The 19,646-nt window shown below is 37.6% G+C and overlaps 1 protein-coding gene across 5 annotated transcripts in view; it reads right to left on the reverse strand.

Moving 5' to 3' along the window:
* Nucleotides 1-1,197: 1,197 nt before the first annotated feature.
* Nucleotides 1,198-19,646, reverse strand: part of BNC2 (basonuclin 2) — a 634,266-nt gene continuing 615,817 nt past the window's right edge. For 3 of the 5 annotated variants that reach the window (XM_056519647.1, XM_056519639.1, XM_056519654.1), the window contains one exon: nt 1,198-5,489. In XM_056519647.1, the coding sequence (XP_056375622.1) occupies nt 4,841-5,489 (649 nt within the window). In that variant the 3' untranslated portion in view covers nt 1,198-4,840. Of the gene's footprint in view, nt 5,490-12,604; nt 12,701-17,538; nt 17,607-19,646 lie in introns of all 5 variants that reach the window. The other 2 variants (XR_008843921.1, XM_056519661.1) reach the window with 2 other exon arrangements.

Consider the following 19,646-nt stretch of genomic DNA (forward strand, 5'->3'; position numbering starts at 1 on the left):
TTATTTCCTGTGTTTTTTTAAAATGTGTGGAATATCTACGCCCGTTGCAGGCAGAGCTGTGTTTTAAATACCTGAGAATACTTTCCCCTGTATCTATGATTAAAGGGGTACTCCGGTTCTTACACATCTTATTCCCTATCCAAAGTATAGGGGATAAGATGCCTGATCGCGGGAGTCCCACCGCTGGGGACCCCCGGGATCTTGCACGCGGCACCCCGTTTGTAATCAGTCCCCGGAGCATCACGCTCCGTCCCTCAATGCAAGCCTATGGGAGGGGGCGTGATAGCTGTCGCGCCCCCTCCCGTAGGCTTGCATTGAGGGGCGGAGCATGATGTCACACGGGGGCAGAGGCATGACGTCACACGCCGCTGACCGTGTGGTCGCCGGTAATCAGACCCGGAGCAAACACGCTCCGGGGACTGATTACAAATGGGGTGCCGTATGCAAGATCTCGGGGGTCCCCAGCGGCAGGACTCCCGCGATCAGGCATCCTATCCCCTATCCTTTGGTTAGTTGATAAGATGTGTAAGCACCGGAGTACCCCTTTAAGGCCCGGTAGGTGGAAATTATACCTTATTTTGTACTATGTGGATTTTAATGGATTAAAATAAATGGACGTTTTACCAGTGCTGTAAAGATTTTGGATTAGTGAGAAAAATATGTCATTCAGCCATCCTCTGTTCATGTAGTTTCTGCCCTGCACTGATGAGTCATGCTTCCTTTAGTGCTGAGAGGTGTGTACAGCCTCAGCCAATCAGACACTGAATATCGCTGCTCACAGAGCAGGAGAATGGGGGCTTCTCTCAGAGAGGGAGCTGGCCTGCAGTGAGAGCAGAGCTTCAATGACTTCCCGGACTTGTAGTATCATGCTGCAGGGGGAGAGAATAATGTCAAAGAATATCAAGCAGCCAGAGAAGACAGCAGGGGCAACAGGAGCCAATGCATATAAGACAGGATCCTTTACAGGGAACATATCCAGGTAGTGTGGTGGCTTTGGAGCTTAGTTTTTATATGTACTTCTCTGGAGCACCCCTTTAGAACCTAACAAATATTATACTAAATAACTGTAAGGTTACAACTGTAATAACTAACATTATAGCTTGTGATCATAGAGTTTTGATAATTTGCTCCATTTTATATTATTATTGTGATGATCATAGTTTTGTATTCTATCTGGCTATAGGTGTCCTAATAAAATTAAAGAAATTATGTATTTAAATTTGTTCTTTTATTATTAAAACATGTTTTTATTGAACAGAATAAACTATTCGGATTGAAACGGTTCATTATGTCTTGAAACAGTGACGTTCCCCAGTTTTGTAGATAAAAAGGCAGTACAAGAGAATTGCAGCATGACACACATACAAACTCAGTAAGAAGAGTACACTTTACTTAATCCGGTTGCAATTTAACAAACACATACAGTATACATGAACAGTATAAAAACTAAGCTGAATACTATTCAGTTTAACCGAGAGTAGTACTTAAAACTCAGTGACATTTCCCAAAAAAATGGTCATCAAAAATTCCTCAGCTTTTCTCAGTAAACATTAGTGTTGGACAATGCAAGTTTAAATAAACAAAAAAAAAAAAAAAAGAAAAAAAAGAAAAGTCTTTTAGTCTTTTCACAAGTATATTCAGTCTTTAATCACTTTTTGACCCAGGAAGAATCATAATCGGTTTTTCCTTTTTGGCCAATTTCTTAAACAGTTCTTTAATAAGAAAATTTTCAGCAATCAGTGTCATTGTAAATACTGTCTGCTAGAAATGTGTATGTTTGTAATCCAAAAAGAGTGTCATGTACAATAAAACAACAAAGAAGAACGCATAGAATAAATTCCTTTGGCAAACATGAGACATTTGTTGCAAATATAAGAAAGGCGAGGATAATCATAGATAGCTGATGCTGTAACTTAAATATATGATATTCAGAGCCTTGGAATATAGAGATCGTGCATTGATGCATCTCAGAGTTCGTATTGTTAACAGAGGTATTAATTGGAAAACAGGTTTCAATGCAGATAGAAATCTACAATTTTGGCAGAACGCTGAAGACAAGTAAATATCCTCCTTCTAGAAGAGTTTGCAGCAATGTAATGGTGCACTCGCTTAGGCAAGATAGGTAATTCCGGAAACACACCAAAATTTCAAGATAAAAGTGCCTTGCGCTTTTTTTTTTCTTTTTTTTTTTTTTTACTAACTTTCTACATGTATTTTCTTTTGCAGAGATCCCCCAGGAATACAAAGAACATGTATCTTTTTCTCTTTATTGTTTCTTTTTTTATTGGAATACAAATACTTTCCATTTGAGGTCAAGCATGTGATTCTCAGTTTTTACATTGTAAGTGCTTCAACTTTTGACCCAAAGTGAGGAACCTGTGATAATTGTAAAGTCACAAGGCCTTTGTGACCACCCAAATGCTAAGAGAAGTGTTTGTTGGTTTCCAATCTATATATCTCAATTCCCAGGACAAAGCCAAAAAGCGCAAAAAACACTAATACTCATGCCTGTTTCTGGTGAAATAAATATCTAGGGATTGACTTTGGCTGAGTCTTATATCAGGAGAGGTTAGGGGAATCATCTGGAACTATTTACTACATACAGGTCCAGCCTTGTAAAGTTGGGATGCATTATTAAATTCTTTTACTGGAAGATGACTTGCGACATCTGAATTACCTCTAGAGTGATAAAAATGTTGTGTTTGTGAAACTATTTACTAGGGAACCATTTAATTTATAATAAGTGTAGTTTACTCTGGTCTGTGAGCACATTTGTTGGTACAGTTTTTATTATAGTGAGTCATCACTAAAATATATATTTCTACAAAGCCACAATAATTACAGTTTAGGGTTAATCTAATATTTCAATCGGACTTTCTAGCCTGCCAAGATCCACTTCTCAATCTCCAAGATTCTCCGACTACCCTTTGCCAAAAAAAAAAAAAATTTTTAAGTAGGAAGAAGTGCTCATGTGTACCCAAAATGAGTTGACTGATTTTACTAGATCTGAATTCTTCTGACATTTAAGCTTTAGATATGAGGTCTTGTTGGTTAGAGATATAGGATATTTTTGGAAGAAGAGAAGACTAACATAATTTAGGTTTGTTACAAAATAACATCTTCCCATACTATGTTCAACCTGTCTCTATCTACAGTACTTTCATAGTGAACACCACTGACTAACAATGCTTTGCAATGTATTATTTTGAATATTTAGGGTCTATTCACATATACAGTATTCTTTGCAGATTTGATACGCAGGATTTCAAGCTGTTTTCAGTCATTTAGTTTACATTGAAATCTACAGCAGAAAATCCTGCACGTCAAATCTGTGCAGAATACTGTACGTGTGAATAGACCATTAATGTGTGTGTAGCTACGCAGTTTTTAACAATATGAAGATATTTCTCCACATAGCTTTAAAATGGTGATCAATTTGTAATTCCCTGTAATACTGTCACTTGTGTACAACAAAATAAGATGTCATCCTTTGAGTGGAAACAAGCACATACTATGCAAGAATGCTACAAATCTTCTACTGCTGAAAATATAAAATCAATTGTATATTATCCAATAATACGATTGGCATTCTGGCCTCTTCATGTAATAATTATGTAGGTGAACTCTGTAAGCCCTGGAAAAATATCGATCTATATTACAATATATTGTGTAGACTAGCAACCTTATATGCTTCCCTTGCTCTATAGGATCTCCATGTTAGAGACAGGAAGGGGAGGAACTGGAGTGCTAAAGTACGCTTTCTCTTACTATCATAATGTGACTTCTCTGGAAAATTATAACTTTTTATAAGAGCCCCTTATTTTATGGCTTACATTTTGCAGAATTTTATGCAGTTTAGCTATTTGTGCAAATTTGGCAGTTGTAACATTTTGCAAAACTCTATTAATACTTTCTTTGTTTGGCAACCATGCCATTTAACTGACCAGCCCTACAAGGCCATCCAAGATAATAATGTTGCTTCACTCACTTCAGCACAGGAGATGGTAGAGTTTTGCCAAGATTATAATTCTCTCAGCACTAAAGAGTTAAATAAGAATATCATTATACACCAATGTAGTGTTTGGGTGGGGAAAGTGCATGACTGCTTTTATACAAAAAGTACAAAAGACAAGAAAGAAAAAAAAGAACAATGTATGGATAGTGCTTTAAGCATGCAACACCATGGTAATGCTACATCTAGCAGGTAGTCATAAAATGGTCATGTTTCGGTGCCTGTGTTGCCAAAATGTGCATTAAAGCTAAAATAAAGAGACAGAGCTAGACAGAGGCTTGTTATGCTGCATACAGCTTGATGGAACTGCAACAAGATAACAGGAGTACACAACCATCAATACAACACTGTCCACCTAATGGGACTCCATATTTACAGGTGAATCTGCCATGTGTAGTCTTCTCCAAATAAAAACCTAGGTGTGATTTGGAAATTAAAAAGAAAGAAATGTTCAGTAATTTTCTTTGCAAGCAAGAGTCACTGGAATATTAAGACACTATCTTTGGAGATAACCAAGTACTTCATTTCATAAACCAAAGTAAAGGAAAAAGAAAATAAACTAAGGAAAGGTATAAGTGACTGCGTGTTTTTAGTTTTGTCCATTCGGTAGTCCTTTTCAGGGCAGTTTCACCAATAAGTGAAAATAAAAAAGCACCTAGTGTTTTGTAGTTTTCTTTTTCTCTGTTCGATAAAAAAGAATATATATCTAGATTTATATATATTTATATAGATATATAACATACATATACATTTTTATATATGTACGTATATATATAAATATGGAACAGTTTATCTGTGAAATCTGAAGTTTGTTTGTCCATTTGGAAGCTATTCCACAGCAGAGAATGGAATGTTTTTATGGAGATTAGGGTTTTGACTATGCCGATTTCGGCTGCGTACAGAGGAGAACATCATGTTACATCCAAACACTTTGCATTTATGCATCTCCCGCAAATGCACTGTCTTGTAATGAACCCGCAGGGTTCCTTTGTTACTGTACATTTTGTGGCAAATGTTGCACATTATTCCACCGTTGCTCATGGCAAAGTTGTTATATAAGGAAGATTCTGTCATATCATTGCCTGGTCCCATTAGCGAAGCAGAGACATTAGCCTTCTGAGAGGACTCTTCACTGTCACTGGCACCATCAATGTCATCAAGGAGGATACCTTCATCGCTGCCTATATCAGACTCTCGAGAAGAATGGATACTGCTGCTGGACTGGATGCTGGAGGCTGTACTCAAGTCTAAGACCATGTAGTCATCTGCCAAGCTTTGCCCATATCCGTTGATGTGGGAATATTCTGTACCAACTGGCGAGATGGTGTCTTCTCTAACATCAAAGCCCATGGAATGTTGACCGCCATAGATTTTTGCCAAGAACTCATCTCGGAGGTTGGGCTGAGAGGAGTCCAGCCCCATCTCATCCAGTTCTTTGGTCAACAGTTTGCGGTGAAGGTTTATATTGGCACTGTGTCTGAAATTTAAGGAAAAATAATAGCTTTGAGAAACAATTTAGAAAACACCAATCCGCTTGGAACAATTGACAGATTTCCCATATTATCAATAAACAATTAGTAAAATTTTCATTTCAATTTATTTTGCAACTTAATAAAATTGTCAAATTGAATAGATGGTAAATAAAAACATGCAATAGTGCACATGCAAATAAAACATGCCATCAAAAGAGCAAAAAGTGTAGTTATCTAGTTCACTGTTTTACCATATGCATAGTCTGGTAAATCATCATCACATGCAAGTATACTGTACATAAAATCTACTTTATTATGTTTAGATTTCAGATATTCAGAATCATGCAGTACCAAAAAAGGTGTCATTTGTTAAACGGAAAAAGGTGACATATGTTTATACATTTGGCAAATATTTTCTCTATTTGTATCTTATTGGTGATGCATTGGTATATGCAGCAGTACTATAGTAGATAAAGTAGTCTTTATTAGCTTTATAACTATCTTCCCTCATCATATTCCCATTGGATATAATTGCTGTCCTATAGAGGAATCTAATGTGATCCTGGCAAACAAATTTAGGCAAAACATTCTTCTGAATTCATCCGATAGAAAAACCAAAGTTTGCATAAAGCATCACTAACTAATATCATGTTAGCTGTAAGCATTAACTGTTAAGATAGCTCTTGCTATATCTGTGGGAATACAAAAAATTTATGGATAGACCTAAAGCAGCAAATCCATAAGGACAACTTTCTACCTGCTTTCCCAAATTTGTTTAAACATAATACACACAGCAATAGTATCATGAGTTAAAAGTTGGTTAAACTGCAATTATATAAAATAGTAGTGAGCGATGAAAGGGACTTAGGTCACATAGGTCGGACTGTAGACATTATAAGTAAAGTGTCTACAGCCCGACCTATGGGACTTCCATATATGAGGCAGAATTATATAAATGTACCAGATGTATGCACCATTACTTACAAACCCCCCGTGATATCATACAGTAACTGCAAAGAGCATCACTCCTGTATGGAGATCTATCAGGTATACTCTAGCAGGCATTTTCTGTCATGGCATTAAGAAGTGCATATAGACTCAATACATATACGCATTTATATTTTTTAGCTACTACCTATCTATTTCCACTTCTTCCTGTTCACATCTACACATGAGGACATTCGTTTGATATCATGCAGGTAGGCTAATACAGATACTTATGGTTGCATATAAAATAAATACAACACGTCCACATTTAAGTCACTACTATTTTATATATTTTTTGTAATATATATATATATATATATATATATATATATATATATATATATATATATATCTGGTACGTGAATACAGGGAAACATACATATATTGAAGCTGCAGATAGGGCATACTGTTAAATATCCAGTGCTGGTGATACTATATATATGAACTGCAATTATGTTTTAAGTTATTCCAAAATATTTCATATAGTGTATGCTGAAGTTATGGAGAAGGAGAGACAGAAGAAGTGCAATACTAAAGGGATTGTCTGAGGATGATAAATTGTCTATCTTGCTCTGGAGGACTATCGCCCATTACATGTTTTACATGGGCTCCCCATTCTTTCAAATGGGAACACAGAAATGTTCAATTTTCCTTATAATGGTGCCCTGAGAAGATTATTCACAATGGAAGAAGGTAGTAAAAAATATTTAAAAAAAATAACTGTCCAAAACTCCATTATTTGGAGCAAAATGCTTTCTATTTCCAGAAGAGGTCTAACAAAAAATAACTGAATTTTTTATGCAGCAAATCTTAAAAAATCTGCCCCGATCATCTTGTTCATCATTTTCTGATCACCTGATTTTGCCTATGAGAACTAAACAATCTCTCCTTTTGAAAATGTAAAAGCTACAGTATATAAGTATATAACATACCAGACAAAACTATGTATGACTATGATGCTATTATTACAATTTATATTAACTGTTGGCGTTCAATAAATGAGTAAAAAAAAATAGGTCTAAGGAAAGTGGAATAAATTAACACATTGCGAAAAAGAACTAAAAATTTCCCAGATGGATATGGACTTTTCCAAAGATGGTTTGAGAAAATGCACAGTCTGTAATTGCGGCATTAGGAAAGGGGTATCGCCTTCATTCTGTTCTCTTGCAGTAAAATTAAGAAAAAAATAAAAAATAAACAATCTTAATTAGAATGTGTAGACATCTTCAATTTCTGTCAGGCCAAACTGAATGCGCAAACGTGCAGGAAGATATGTAGAGCTGTGTCCCTTTCCCTCTGTCAGCACTAACACTGAGCCTGTTAATATAATTACATTGACTTTTATTCAATTAAGTGCCATCTCTTGCTTAAAGAGAAGGAGAATAAGAAAAAAAGGACGACTTTGTCAATTGATTCAGGTGTAACACAATAATAAAGATGAACTCATGGCAGTGCATTAGCTTTGCACCTCATAACTTTGTAACAAGAGTTCATTCATAGACGTCGATTTCCATTATGCCACCTCAGTTGAAAAAGAATTGATTTCTGCAGCTCTTGTCACTCTTTAATCTATTGCACTTTTGTTTAATAACCTAACACTATAGTGTATGTGCAAAATAATGACCCGTGAAGCTTCCAACAAACTGATGAGGCTCTTGTTGTCTGTCCGTACAAGCAGTCTCCACAGAAGTCACATCCCATTACGGTCATTTTTACCTGTTTTAGCTATGCTACTATTAAGACTAGCTAAAAACTGTCAAAAATGTAAAGCTATAAAATAGAAAACAAGGTACAATATGCTAGCACCATATGATATCTAAAGACATTATAATGTCACAATCAACAGAACAGATATTTGGTTTTCATAACTATATTATATTAATTAAATTTTATGGAAATGGATCTAAAAACTGGAGTATCAACGTCCCATAAAAAACATAACCATCCCTGGCTACAAAAATCTAATAAATTTGTTGCCACTGCATAGTATCGGCATTTAAAAATGTTTGCATCACTGCAACCTGTGAATATATTGAGAATCTATGGATATAGAGTAGAAAATACAAATAGGGGGACATTTATTATTGTTTGTTTTGGTAAGCGAGTTCTGTAAGCATTTAATTTTTTTTGCTTTGGGTTTGCTTATGTGTGACATATTTATCATATTATCACAGGGGGTTGATAAATTTGGTTCACATAAGCAAAAACAAATAAAATCATTTTGGAATACCATTTTCTTAGCACACATAAGCAAAAAAAAAAAAATGTAAGTGTGTTTATTAAATTTTTTTTACTACTTATTTCCCCCTAAATGTATTAACCCATTTTTTGTATTGTTTTTATTTTCCTTTTCATTTCAGATTTGTCTATCCTGTGGGCTACTTCAGATTTAGTGGACTACGATGAACAGCGTTTTTTTTTTGTTTAATATTAACAACATTTTGTAAAGAGGGCTTGTGGGGGAGTGTTTTTTTGGAATAAAAGTTTTTAAAATTTGTTTTTTTTATTTACTTTACAGGCTTAGTAGGTGAAGCCATCTTATAGACGGAGTCCATTACTAAGCCGGGGCTTAGCGTTATCCCTAAAAACTGATAGCGCTAACCCCCAATTATTACCCCGGTACCCACCGCCACAAGGGTGCCAGGAAGAGCAGGTACCAACAGGCCCGGAGCGTCAAAAATGGTGCTTCTGGGCCTAGGCGGTAACAGGCTGGCGTTCTTTAGGCTGGGGAGGGCCAGTAACAATGGTCCTTGCCCACCCTGGTAACGTCAGGTTGTTGCTGTTAAGTTGGTATCTGGCTGAGAATAAAAATACAAGGAACCCTATGCGTTTTTCTTTTATTATTTAATTAATTATGAAGAGAAAAAAAACGAATAGGGTTTTCCATATTTTCATTTTCAGCCAAATACCAACAAAGCAGCAACAGCCTGACGTTACCAGGTTGGGTGAGGACCATTGTTACTTGCCCTCCCAAGCCTAAATAATGTTAGCCTGTTACTGGCTAGTTCCAGGAGCGCCATATTTTACACTCCGGGCCTGTTGGTACCGGCTCTTCCCGGCACCCTTGTGGGGGTGGGTACCGGGTAATAATCGAGGGTTAGCACTAGCTGTTTTTGGTGCTAACGCTAAGCCCCGGATTAGTAATGAATTCTGTCTTTAAGACGGCTTCCACTACTAAGCCTGTAAATTAAATAAAATAAAAAACCTGTTTAAAAAAAACTTTTATTCCAAAAAACACTCCCTCACAAGCCCTCGCTAACCATTTTATTAACATTAAACAAAAAACACTGATCATCGTTGTAGTCCACAGGATACACGGATCTGAACTGAGAAGGAAACAAAAACAATGAAAAGAGGTTATTACATTTTTGGTAACCCACCCGCACATTTCCTGCCCGCACCGCATGACTACAACTCCCAGCATGCCCTTACAGTAAGGACATAATGGGAGTTGTAGTCATGCGGCGTGGCAAGCTTGTCGTCCACCCGCCCATCTAACACACTCCCCTGTGCCACACAACTACAATTCCCAGCATGTCCTTACGGTAAGGACATCCTGGGAGTTGTAGTAGTGTTGCATGGGCAGGAGATGTGCAGGCAGATGATAAGCTTGTCACCCTTCTGTACATCTCCTACCCGCTCGTCCCACCGTAGGAGTAAAAAAAAGTTGCACAAAAAGTCTCACCTGCGATTTTTTGCACAGCTTCGCTCCCCGACCACCTATCCACATCTACTACCACCCTGCTAGCTATTGCAGGACTACAACTCCCAGCATGTCTTTACAGTGAGGACATGCTGGGAACTGTAGTCCCAACACCTTGCAGGCAGGTGGTAGATGTGAGCGGGTGCCAATGAGCGGAGCTGTGTAAAAAGTCACACAAAAAGTCTTACATGCAATTTTTTGTGCAACTTTTTGAAAATGCTGTCATAGGCAAGTTTGTAAGCCAGGTCTTGCTTACACTTGCGATTTTTGAAGGGGCTTTACGACTTTTATTTGCTTACGTGCGACTTTCGCAATGATAAATCCAGGACCACAGCAAAGTATAAACTGAAAATGGCTTAGGTAGGGCAGATTGGTATTTTTTGCTTACCCACAAAAGTTGCACAAAAAATTGCTTAGGTGACGTGACTTTTTGTGCTACTTTAGTAAGCAAAAAAATTCAGCTTAAATCCCTTGATAAATATTCCTCATAATAAATTGTAAGAACATTCTTAAGAACTGGACATTTGGACAATGTGTTATTGGCCAAGGAACCTGTAGGACATCATTTTATATATTGCACATGAAGACATCCAGCTATCTGTATCACTATCTATTCACAACTTTTTACATTGATTTGACACATTAAAGGGGAATTCTAGGAAAAAAACTTTTTATATATAGATTTGTAAATAACTTTAAAAAAAATCAAAAAGATCTTAATCCATCCAATAATTATCAGTTGCTGAAGTTGAGTTGTTCTTTTCTGTCTGGCAACAGTGCTCTCTGCTGACATATCTGCTTGTCTCTGGAACTGAGTAGAAGAGGTTTGCTATGGGGATTTACTTCTACTCTGGACAGTTCCCGAGACAGGTGTCATCAGAGAGCACTTAGACAGAAAAGAACAACTCAACTTCAGCAGCTCATAAGTACTGAAAGGGTTAAGATTTTTTTATAGAAGTCATTTACAAATCTGTTTAACTTTCAGGAGCAAGTTGGAAAAAAAAAGTTTTTTTCTTGGATAACCCCTTTAATATTGCTCGGCAGTGTTCAGTTAGGGCCCAAAAAACTGTTAGTCCTTTTCTGTTGGCTATTTAAAGGATTTAGTTACAACAGTATTATAAAACATTAAAGAACAACTGTTTAGTAAACCCCATCCCTATAAATTCATGTAAAGGGGAATAAGTATCTGATTCACTATTATAAGACCTACAGTAACTCAAAATCTGAAAAGTCAGGTTTCTGTACATTTAAAGGAAAGCTGTCCTGTCCAAACCATAGGCAGCATGAACCAAAGACAGTCTCCCTTATAACCCTTTGAGAGAAATAGAGTTGCTTCAGCTGCGAATTGGAGTCATCAAGATGCTCCACAATCCCTAACTAGGCATAGATCTGTCGCTCAAGCCAGTGGAACCCTGAAGATGATGACTCAAATCCCCGATCCTGGTCGAAGTTACAACTTTGATTTCTCTGAAAAGTTTGGGCAGTGAAAAATTTGTGACAGGTTCTCTTTAAGATGTATATTTTGCATTTACATTTGCATTATAGGGATATCTAGGCTACTATTTCCTCTAAGCTGTTTGCACAGGATAGTTAAGCCATTTCTTTGCCTGGTGCATACTATTCTATTACTTCCAAAATGGACAAGGATGGCCATATCAGATCTCAGATTTCATAGATCAATAATGAATGAACTGGAAGACTATGACACTTACACACAATTATAATATAAATTATGCGAAATCAACCAAAACAGAATATTCAGGTGTTTGGTGGAATTGTATTAAATTACTGTAAGGATGCCGAAGCATGTTGTGCTTGTGGCTAGTGCTTGTAATGACTCCTTACTGCTGCTTTGTTCCTGGAGTTTTAGTGGCAAGTCTAGGTGCAGCCCACAAAGATCAGTAATGGATATAGGGGGCATTTATTAAAACTAGTGTCTTACACGCTGGTCTAAATGAATCCCCAGAACGCTGGATTTATGGAGAGGCGCACAAGCCCTCACTGAAATCTACATCAACTTCTAGTTGTTTGCAGGCAGAAATAGTAATAATTTTGGTGGATTCATGGTGCCATGCCCCCTTTGTGTGACACCACACACAATTTGCACCTCGCTCTGCCCATTTGGCGAGCAAGGGCCAGAGTGTCAAAAAGTTGAAATATTTTAGTTTGTGCAAAAATTCAGAAACTCCTTGCCATATAGGCCAGGTGCAGGGGGGAACGTGTTAAATGATAATCTTACCTCTGCTACATCTCATGGACTCAACTGAAGTGTCCTGCTCTTACCAAAACAACATGTGACAAATAACCACCACTCATACTCTAATCACTTAGCACTATTGCCATCCTGAAATTAGCAGTACATTTAATTGATGCTCACTGAGGACTATGGCGGTTCTTTCAAGCTTGATATATTAGCACTTTATTTATCACCTGTGTGAAGAACAGCAACTGCTCCTAAAGTTATCAGCACAGTACGCCATTCCCTAAAGCACAGCAACCTCTCGTCCCTCTCGTCTGGTGTCAGTGCTGTAATGAGGCAATTTATATCTGTGTATTACTATAACACAATACTTAACCAGCTGCTCTTAATACAGAGAATAAAGCACTGAAAGGCCTATTAAAAATCATTCTGTCATTGCCAAACTATTTATCCCTACACATTTGATAATTCCTACTGACGCATAAGAACTTAAAGGTAAGCATATTACACTGTTACCACTAGGGGCGCCAAACACATATGTATCAGTTTATTAACTTAGTGGTAAAATCGCTAAATATAAATCCCTATCATTAGAGCCACAAATATATTAGCAAACTCAGACCTGTAACATGTATGTTCTTTTAAGAGGACAGACTAAGGAGACTGAGTGACCTGAACCCCCAGGCTTAAAATGTCATGAGCCTCCCACCACCTGAACACTATAGCCATAATATACAGTACTTGCCTTTTTTGTAGGCACAGCACTTAATTAACCTTTTACACAAACTATTTTAGGATAGACTATCATGTGTATGTACGAGGATCAATACTATTGTCAGCCATTATATAACTTGTATATGGCATGTTTCACCAGTTTTCCTCTCTGAAGGCTCCATCTCTAATTTTCAGTTGCCCATGTGCTAGTGGGTGTAAACTAGCTGCTATGATGTTTCCCATACACCGAACTCACAAAAGAGGAAATGCTGCTCCCCTACTGTATATCTTTTTAGCACATCCTAACTGGCAGCAGCTGTTTTCAGTGAAAACTTAACTAGATCGATAAAACATTCAGATTTACTTGAAATTTTAAGACTTGAATATGTAATTGGCACAATTTGTTGTAATGATTCTATATTATTTGTGGCAGTCTATTGCAATGACTACATTTTTATCAGTAACAATAATATCCTGAATGTTGGTTGACGTATCAACAAAAAATGTCACATTGGTCTTACTGACTGTCAGTGATATTAATGATGTCTCTGCAATAGCTTCCTCCATCCGAAGCCTCTTCACTTGTCTTCCAGTGACCACTATCCTAATGAGTAGTACACTTGCATTGTTCTACGCTCACATAATGAAGCATTAACTTTAGATTAATCAGGTGCCTCTTATATTAGTCTTACTATTGTCACATACCCAATAACTATCTGTAAAAAAACAATTTTAAAGCAGACAATGTGTCAAACAAGCAATCCGGAACCCATTATTTTACTTTGTTTCTTCTCAATATTATTACGGCTGTAGAGATATTACTTAAAGGACATCTGTACTGCATGAATTTTCCATATTCCTGTGCCCGGGCTGCAAAAATAAACAAAACAAACTTTAACTCACCTTTCTACCTTCCCCCGTTGCGCCGGTACCGCCCTCACGGTCCTCCGCTGTGGTCCTCTTGCTGCTTCCTCGGGACGGTAATGTCACAGAGCTGTCAGCGTATCACTGGCCGCAGCGATGTCCCAACCCGGCTGGTGATAGGCTGAGCACACTGTCATGCAAGGAGCTCTGGCCGGCTCCTTACATGACAGTGTGCTCAGCCTATCACCAGCCAAGGCGTGACATTGCTGTGGCCGGGGATACGCTGATGGCTCTCTGACGTTACCGTCCCCAGGAAGCAGCAAGAGGACCGCAGCGGATTACCGTGAGGCCGGTACCGGCGCAACGGGGGAATGTAAGAAGGTGAGTTAAAGTTTATTTTGTTTATTTTTTGCAGCACGGGCACATGAATATAGAAAATTCATGCAGTACAGATGTCTTTAAATGTCACTTCTTTGACTTGTGTGATTGTACAACTTTAATGCTAATTCACCTGATTATTGAAATTACAGAGCCTCTTCACCTAGACATACATGTTCATTCATTTGAAGAAGAAGGAGGGGAACCATTAACATTTATATCTGGCACTACTTATCTCATTAAAAGGTGGATAAGAAAAGCACTGGTCATACAAATCTAGCATGAACAATCTAGTTGCTTCCAGGGCAAATGGGTTTAATTGGCAGCTGCTAGGCACTAAACCTACATTTATACACAGGCAATTTTGTTTACATCAAATAATCTAAGGGTGCATTCACACCATGTTTTGGGTATATGGCAGCAGGAGAATTTAAAAAAACATCGGCTGCTATATCCCCACCAGACCCGCGCCACACTCCATCCTTTTCAATGAGCCAGATGGAGTCATATAGTGACTCCGGTGACCTCATTTTTTTTAATCGTATCAGTTTTATTACTGGACTATTTCAGTCCAGCAACAAAACGGATACGGTCCAAAAATGAGTGGATCGGAGCCACTATCTGACTCTGTCCAGTGTATTGAAATGAATGGGGTGCGGCACAAGCTGTCGTATTCAAAAATATGGTATGAATGAGCCCTAAGCAGGTTTAATTGCCAAGAACATCTCTGTCACTACAGACTATGCTCTCAGGGGTGTTGTTTCTCCTTGCAGATACCACCAGCTGGCATAGGGAGTCTTACAGGTCATGTTTCATGGGAAAAAGTATACATATTAGCTCTCCTCCAGAAGATAAAAAATAAAGTATCTTTAGTTCCATCTGTAAGTAGCTTTCCTTTAAGTGAATGTTCAACCTATTACCTGTTAATTAGTTAATCTGGAGGAGAGGTAATCTGCAAGTTGGGGACAGTTTTGCTACAGAATTTTTCCCCCATAGTAGATAGGTATTTTGTATGTATTAGTGAGAATGTGATAATGCATGTTTACTTTGATTGTAGACATTGATAATGGCCCAAGATAACCAATGTCATCAGGATATAATACTTAAAGCGTACATCCAAAGTTTCAGGCCTGTGTGACATTTAGCTTTAGTGTGGGGAGGCAGTACAGTTGGTTTCATGCACAAGTCCTTTTCTAACTATTAGGGCTTGTGCATAAAACTGCTGAGTATCATATAGTTGCCTCATACCTTGAATACAAAAAGTCTGCATATGGTCATACATTCAGTAAAATAATATTTGTTTCCTATTTATCTACTGTGTCGATGGGGTCAACATCCTGGAGTAAGGGTATATAATGGAGTCAAAGTTGGTTTGATAATTATGATTGACTATATCTTAGCTTTGATATGGTGGTGGTATTATTTTTAACTGTAGAATCATCAAATGTGTCCCAATACAGCTCAATTCTTGTTTCATCTCAATAATGGACAACTTTTACTAGAATATGTGGAAGTTGACTGTGAAAGAACTGTAAGCGTTTGGTGTATGTTATCACATTAAATGGAACACAATTGTGCTTAGATGGGAGCACTAATATAGTACATCTACAGTCATGGCCGTAAATGTTGGCACCCTTGAGAATGAAGTATTTCTCACAGAAAAGGATTGCAGTAACATGTTTTGCTTTACGCATGTTTATTCCTTTTGTGTGTATTGGAACTAAACCAAAAAAAGGAGGAAAAAAAGCAAATAGGACATAATGTCACACCAGACTCCAAAAATGGGCTGGACAAAATTATTAGTACCCTTTCAAAATTGTGGAAAAATAAGATTGTTTCAAGCATGTGATGCTCCTTTGAACTCACTTGGGGCAAGTAACAGGTGTGGGCAATATAAAAATCACACCTGAAAGCAGATAAAAAAGAAGAGATGTTCACTTTGCATTGTGTGTCTGCGTGTGCCACACTAAGCATGGACAACAGAAAGAGAAGAAGAGAACTGTCTGAGGACTTGAGAACCAAAATTGTGGAAAAATATCAACAATCTCAAGGCTACAAGATGTAGATCTCTCCAGAGATGTAGGTTTGCCTTTGTCCACAGTGTGCAACATTATCAAGAAGTTTGCAACCCATGGCACTGTAGCTAATCTCCCTGGGTGTATACAGAAGAGAAAAATTGATGAAAGGTGTCAACGCAGGATAGTCCGGATGGTGGATAAGCAGCCCCAAACAAGTTCCAAAGATATTCAAGCTGTCCTGCAGGCTCAGGGAACATCAGTGTCAGCGTGAACTATCCGTCGACATTTAAATGAAATTAAACGCTATGGCAGGAGACCCAGGAGGACCCCACTGCTGACACAGAGACATAAAAAAGCAAGGCTACATTTGGCCAAAATTTACTTGGGTAAGCCAAAATCATTCTGGGAAAATGTCTTGTGGACAGATGAGACCAAGATAGAGCTTTTTGGTAAAGCACATCATTCTACTTTTTACCGAAAATGAATGAAGCCTACAAAGAAAAGAACACAGTACCTACAGTGAAATATGGTGGCGGTTCAATTATGTTATGGGGTTGTTTTGCTGAAGCTGGCACTAAGTGCCTTGAATGTGTACAAGGCATCATGAAATCTGAGGATTACCAATGGATTTTGGGTCACACTGTACAGCCCAGTGTCAGAAACCAATGAGTCCAGATCTAAATCCCATTGAACACCTGTGGAGAGATCTTAAAATTGCTGTTGGGAAAAGGCACCCTTCCAATAAGAGATACCTGGAGCAGTTTGCAGAGGAAGAGTGGTCCAACATTCCGGCTGAGAGGTGTAAGAAGCTTATTGATGGTTATAGGAAGCAACTGATTTCAGTTATTTTTCCAAAAGGTGTGCAACCAAATATTAAGTTAAGGGTGCCAATAATTTTATCCAGCCCATTTTTGGAGTTTGGTGTGACATTATGTCCAATTTGCTTTTTTTTCCACCCTTTTTTGGTTTAGTTCCAATACACACAAAGGGAATAAAGATGTGTATAGCAAAACATGTGTTACTACAATCCTTTTCTGTGTGAAATACTTCATTTTCTAGAAAAATTTCAGGGGTGCCAACATTTACGGCCATGTATTTTATAGCAAAGCAAGCACTACAATGTGACACAAATAAAAAGAAAGCTTCATACAATAAACTTAGCAATTAATCTTATAAGAAATAATATTTACCCAGTTACATTTCTAATTTTCCCATTGCCCCAATTGCTCCTTCATCCTCTGGGTGCAATCCGGATGGTCTGCATTAAAAACAAACAGAAACAAACCACACCCATAACTCTGGAGACATATCCCAAACGTCTTTAAAAAAAAAAACTGACAAGAGGGGAGGGGGCAGATTTTCTGGCATAGATGTATTAAAGAACAGTGATGTTTATACACAACAAAAGATAAGAGTGTATTATATGAAGTAGAATAAATAGTTTCAATACAAAAGTCTGGCACCAATTTGTAGAGTGCCACCATTAGTTTACACCCTTCAATAAACCTAGACCAGAATGATACTAAACGACACATAGTAGGCTTTTATTAGTCATGTTCATATACATGGCATAACATTAACATCTGCCCCATTATTATGCATTCAAAGAAATGTATCCAATATGTGTCTAAAATCTTACAAAGTTACAAAGAATTAATTTGTAAATGCTAATATACTATTTACTGGATATAATCAGTGGCTTACAATGCCCATTTCTATAGTTTTTTTTTTTTTTTTCCTTTTATGGTACAAACTGAATATCATGCTACTACACATTCTAATAGGCAGCTACGAATTTGGTTTTTATGTACAGTATCAGACATGCTATCAAATAAGCCTTTGAGAGTATGTTTGGGTAGAAAATATGGATATGTGGACAAAAAGGTCATATACACTAATAATTAATTAAAACTAAATATAGTGTAAATAGCAAAGGGTATGTATATAGTAACATGGCACTTCAAAGGACATTTTCATGAAAAAGGTAAATCTAAAAGCAAATGACCTTCATTGTGTATGATGATTTACACCATGTAACATGCCCCAGAGATATGTGAAATCATGGCATTGGAGAGGACCTAGATGCTAGTATCCTATATTTTTTCTAGAAGAAAGGGGGCTATGACTCCCAATGAAGTTTCCAATTTTTTTTCTCTCACCAACCTTGCCTGGCTTTTAGTCAGAAGAGTTGCTTCCATGTCATTTTTGTCTATGGTCTGACAATGACTCTCTAGAGACAAGGTGTTGCTGACAAGACCTGGACTCTTACAAGCTGATTTGTACTGTAGCCTTTTTGATCTACCTGTGATAGAGGAATTCAACACCCACCCAGACCTTCACTAAGCATTGCATGCATCCACATTTTTTATGACTTCTACATTCTTCAAAAGTAGAACATCCTCACTGTTGTCTAAATAGATGTATCCAAGGCAATCTAAAGGGGCCATGCTTTATAGCATTTATATAACAGTATTAGAGCAGTAAACATACCTATTGAAAGATAAAGTCTACATCGCTACAGCAGATCATTTATAAGTAGAACATATACAAATCAGCGATAACATTAAAGTGGTTATCCAAGATTAGAAAAACAGATCTGATTTTATCCATGAAAAGCATCACACTTGTCCTCTAGTTGTGTGTGATATTGAAGCTTAGTTCTATTGAAGTGAATGGAACCAAGTTGTAATACCACACACAACCTAAGGACAGGTGTGGTGCTGTTTGTGGAAGAAATGAGCACTGGTTTCTATTCCTGGATAACCCCTTTAAAAAAAAACTGACAGACACAGTGATCAATATTTGTTAGCTCAACACAATGACATCTGTCATCGGGTAGGATGTGTTATGCAGCAAATAAAGTCAGTGCCTGATGTTGATGAGTTGGAAACAGAGAAAAATGGGTAAAGGTGAAGATGGTTAGAATGAATGGTCAGAGCATCTTCAAAACAGTAGATTTTGTGGGCTGCTCCCAGAATGCAGTAGTATCTACCAAAAGTGGTCCAGTTAACTGGCAACAGGGTTACGGTCATTCAAGGCTGACTGATGTGTGCAGAGTCTGATGAACAACATTTCCTTTACACAATATGTATGGCCAGGTGTATGTGCATTGCTTACTTTGGAAAAAAGATAGTACTGATATCCACTATAGTAAAAAGGTGAGCTGTAGAAGTATGATGATCTGGCCAATTTAGTGCTAGGAAACCTTGGAACCTGGCCTGAACCTACACCTGGCATGTCGATGTAACTCTGACAGATACCACCTACCTAAAGAGTTTTGCAGACAATAAATATCTCT

The sequence above is a fragment of the Hyla sarda genome, chromosome 1 (genome assembly GCF_029499605.1).
Source record: "Hyla sarda isolate aHylSar1 chromosome 1, aHylSar1.hap1, whole genome shotgun sequence".
Taxonomy (NCBI): Eukaryota; Metazoa; Chordata; class Amphibia; order Anura; family Hylidae; genus Hyla; species Hyla sarda.